The sequence below is a fragment of the Zea mays genome, chromosome 4 (genome assembly GCF_902167145.1).
Source record: "Zea mays cultivar B73 chromosome 4, Zm-B73-REFERENCE-NAM-5.0, whole genome shotgun sequence".
In the NCBI taxonomy this organism is placed as follows: domain Eukaryota; kingdom Viridiplantae; phylum Streptophyta; class Magnoliopsida; order Poales; family Poaceae; genus Zea; species Zea mays.
Window position 1 is genome coordinate 185,192,530 of NC_050099.1, and position 3,827 is coordinate 185,196,356.

A 3,827-nucleotide genomic window follows, 5' to 3' on the forward strand; every position below is an offset into this window, starting at 1 on the left:
TTTGCACCAGATTGAACGGCCCTCAAACCTCCCGCAAAATGAGTTCAGCTCCTTTGTCATCCTATGTTGCTGGCAGTTGTGGAAACGCAGAAATGGTTTTGTTTTCAGGCAAGAGGCAGCCACCCTCAACCAAACTCTCCAGCTAATTTGCGCCGAAGCTGCCAGTTGGAGTCACAGGCATAGCTCTAAAGAATCCGGAGTAAAAGAAGCCTGGAATATGGTGTTCTCAAATGCTAGATTGTAATCAACTCTTTTCCATGTTGCTCTCCCGACCGGATATATCCGGCTATGTAAACAATTCTGTACCATCTAGCCTTTTGGGCTAAACGGGAATGTGAAATGAAATGGAATCAAGGTGGGGAACCTTCCCCCCCCCGATTATGATCAAAAAAAAACAAGAAGTGACAACTACTGCTTTTCCCGCTCTCCAGAATATACCGTCAGGATACTGAAGAGACGAAGTACCACTGCAAACACACGTACCACTGCAGTTAGCGGCGTCAGGTAATCAGCCTCCTCAGCAGAGAGTAATTAGCCTCCGATCCAGCAGTTCTCCAGTAACTTGAGTAATTAATTCTATCATGAATCCTGGGGTTACGTACATCAGTACACCACATACCTAACGCGTGCACTCATACCAAATCACCAGGTCGTTGGTGCTTGTCGAACAAAGTGATGGTACGTACGCGTAATGACGCGCGTAGAGCGATGTGATGTGATGATACACAAGCGCGAGTCGACTCTCTGGCACGCACACGGACGGCTAGCTTCTGTCATCTTGCAGGAGATGCTCCTAGGGCACTCGTGAACCCGGCTGCTCCGTGTCTCGCGCGTGTCCCCCCTCCCCCTGTAGCTGTAGCTGTCCTCCGGACGGCCTTATCGCCTCGGTCGTCGGCGCCAGCTCGAACGTGATCGACGACGACTGGTTCGGGCGCCCGCAGCGTCATGCACTCAGGCATGTTGATTAAAGAAATGGTTGGCCTCTGACTGTCAGTGCTAATGCTAGGAGTACTACTGGTAGCAGCAGTAGGCTGTTGGGTTGTCAAGGGATCGACCGGGCCGGACGGATAGCCATGGGGAGGAGAAGGAAGGGGACGAGACACCGCCGTCTGCGGGCCTTGGATCCTGTGTTTACAGCATGGACGAGCCGTGAACAGCTGGCTCGAGATTCGAGAATGGTCAGTGTCAACTTTTAGGACCAAGAGAAATAGGCCCTCAACCTCAATTCGTCTCATCCATTCAGGCCGGGGGATATAGCTAGCGCTCTGGATGCCACGTGAGCAGCGCCCGTGTCGTTGTACGCGAAATTTTTATTGCGCTCTTCCTCCGTGCCGGTCGAGGTCTAGGATCGCACCCCTAAATTTTTTCCCCTATATCACTTTTCCCCTTATTTTTTTATCTCCCGCAGCGATTCCCCCTAAATACTCCCCTATATCCCCACTACAACTATAAAATATCATTTTCTATATCAACTATCAATTTTTTATCTACTAACAGTTACTCGTAGACCCACAACACAGTGTTTAGGGTGATGAACAGTGATACGCTAGATCCGGGGGAGAGAGAAGGGGACCGGCGCGTAGGGGGCGCTGTAGAGGCACCGCTGCGGCCGTGGAGTGCCCCCTATAGCCCCCATGCAAAGAGAGGGGATGCCGAGGGGGCTGCATTACGCACAGCCTAAGGCTGTCCACAGCGCATACCGTGTCCTTCCCCCTCCCCTTGCACTGTGTACGTTTAGGGTAACGAGATGGGTGCAGCAGACACCCCTAAACCTTCCCCTACAAGCAACAGTGGTAGCGCTGAGAACAGTGCTCCGCTAGATGTGAGAGCTGTGGCAAGCCCTCTAAACACTGTGCTTGTACTGTTGAATTAATTGTTAGTAGAATAAAAATTGATAATAGATGAAAAATAGGTGTAGTAAATGATATTTTATAGTTGTAGTGGGGTATAAGAGAAGTATTTAGAGGGAACCGCTGCGAGAGATTGAAAAGCAGGGGATGAAATATTAATAATGTGACAAAAAAATTGATATAGGGGAAACTTTAGGAGAAACCAGTGTAGATAGCCTAAGAAAATAGTTGGTTGCTGCTTGCATGCACGCAAGGTGGGTGGCTGCAATCGGCGTCGCCCTCGGGTCCAAACGCATCCAGATGTCTCCCACCGAGTCAGCACGAGAGATAGCAGCTCCAAGGGAAGGCTTCACGAAACTACCGTCACACGAGGATCTCGGGCCTATAAATTGTCGACCTCGTCGCTCTTCGCAGAGCACAAACAACGCTCATACTCATAGTCATAAACCACTCCTGCACTCTCACTCGATTCACCTCTACCAGCAACTCGCCACTTCCTCCCTGAGAAATTAAACTGAGAAATGGCACCGCCTCACAGTCACAGAAGCTTCCGCGGCTGGCAGAACGCGAGCCACGTCGCGCTTGTGCTGGTGTCCGTGCTGTTCCTGAGCAAGGCACGTCCCTCCGCGGGCGCCAGGAGCCTGCTGGAGCTGTACAAGCCGCCGGCCAGCGCGCTCCTCACGTACCACAACGGCGCCGTGCTGCAGGGCCGCATCCCGGTGACCATCCTCTGGTACGGCCGCTTCGCGCCGGCGCAGAAGGCCGTGGTCACCGACTTCCTCCAGTCGCTCACCACCACCGCCTCGCCGCCGTCCCCGTCCGTGTCGCAGTGGTGGGGCACCATCGACCAGCTGTACCTGTCCAAGGCGCGGAGCGGCGGCGGCGGCAGCGCGCAGGTGGCGCTCGTGGGGCAGGCCGCCGACGAAGGGTGCTCGCTGGGGAAGCGCCTCGCGCTGTCCCAGCTCCCGCAGCTGGCGGCGCGGGCCGGGCCGGCGGCGAAGGGCGGGGTCGCGCTGGTGCTCACCGCGCAGGACGTGGCCGTGGACGGGTTCTGCACGAGCCGCTGCGGCCTGCACGGCTCCGACGCCGGGGCCGGGGCCGCCTACGTCTGGGTCGGCAACGCCGAAACGCAGTGCCCCGGGCAGTGCGCGTGGCCGTTCCACCAGCCGCTGTACGGGCCCCAGGCGCCGGCGCTCGTGCCGCCGAGCGGCGACGTCGGCATGGATGGCATGGTGGTCAACATCGCCAGCATGGTCGCCGGCGCGGTCACCAACCCGTTCCGCGACGGGTTCTACCAGGGCGACAAGGACGCGCCGCTAGAGGCCGCCACCGCCTGCACGGGGGTCTACGGCAGCGGCGCCTACCCCGGTTTCGCAGGCAACCTGGCGGTGGACGGCACCACGGGGGCGAGCTACAATGCCAATGGTGCCAACGGGAGGAAGTACCTGCTTCCCGCTCTGTTCGACCCTGCAACCTCTACGTGTTCGACTTTGGTTTAACGCCCAAGGAAACAGTCCTGTCAACTGTGTAGTAACGCTGTGTATATAGTATGAGTTTGATAAGGAGTGTACTGTGGTTAGTGTTGATATCTGCATCATAATACAATATAAAAAAAACATATGTGTGTGGTGCATGAGGGAGCAATCTGGCCTGAAAAAAACTTTAAAATCATGCGTCTAAATATTAGCTAACCTTTTGGTTTCTAAGTTATGATTTGTCAACGATAGTTGATTTAGTCTATCCGCACTCATCTCACTCTATATCTAGACTTTAAAATAATACTAGTCGGTTGCCCGTGCATTGCGACGGCTTACAACAATACTCACGTAAACTATCCATAAAAAAATCAAGATTTGTCTTCGCTCTCTGTATAATATATTTTTTGATTTGGCTAACTGATGTTATTGTTTACTCCATGCAAATATGTCTTGGTACAACACGATTAGAAGAGAGTTCACAACGATTGACTGAATGAGC

The 3,827-nt window shown here is 53.9% G+C and overlaps 1 protein-coding gene across 1 annotated transcript; it reads left to right on the forward strand.

The window, feature by feature from the left end:
* The first annotated feature begins 2,183 nt into the window (after positions 1-2,183).
* On the forward strand, positions 2,184-3,553 carry LOC103654240 (Protein EXORDIUM). Its single transcript, XM_008681069.4, has one exon. It carries the CDS (start codon positions 2,372-2,374, stop codon positions 3,347-3,349), a length of 978 nt encoding a protein of 325 aa, XP_008679291.1. The 5' UTR covers positions 2,184-2,371; the 3' UTR covers positions 3,350-3,553.
* The last annotated feature ends 274 nt before the right edge of the window (positions 3,554-3,827 follow it).

Bases quoted from the DNA above. Each gene is read 5' to 3' on its own strand.
- LOC103654240 (XM_008681069.4), top strand. From the start codon at position 2,372: ATGGCACCGCCTCACAGTCACAGAAGCTTCCGCGGCTGGCAGAACGCG.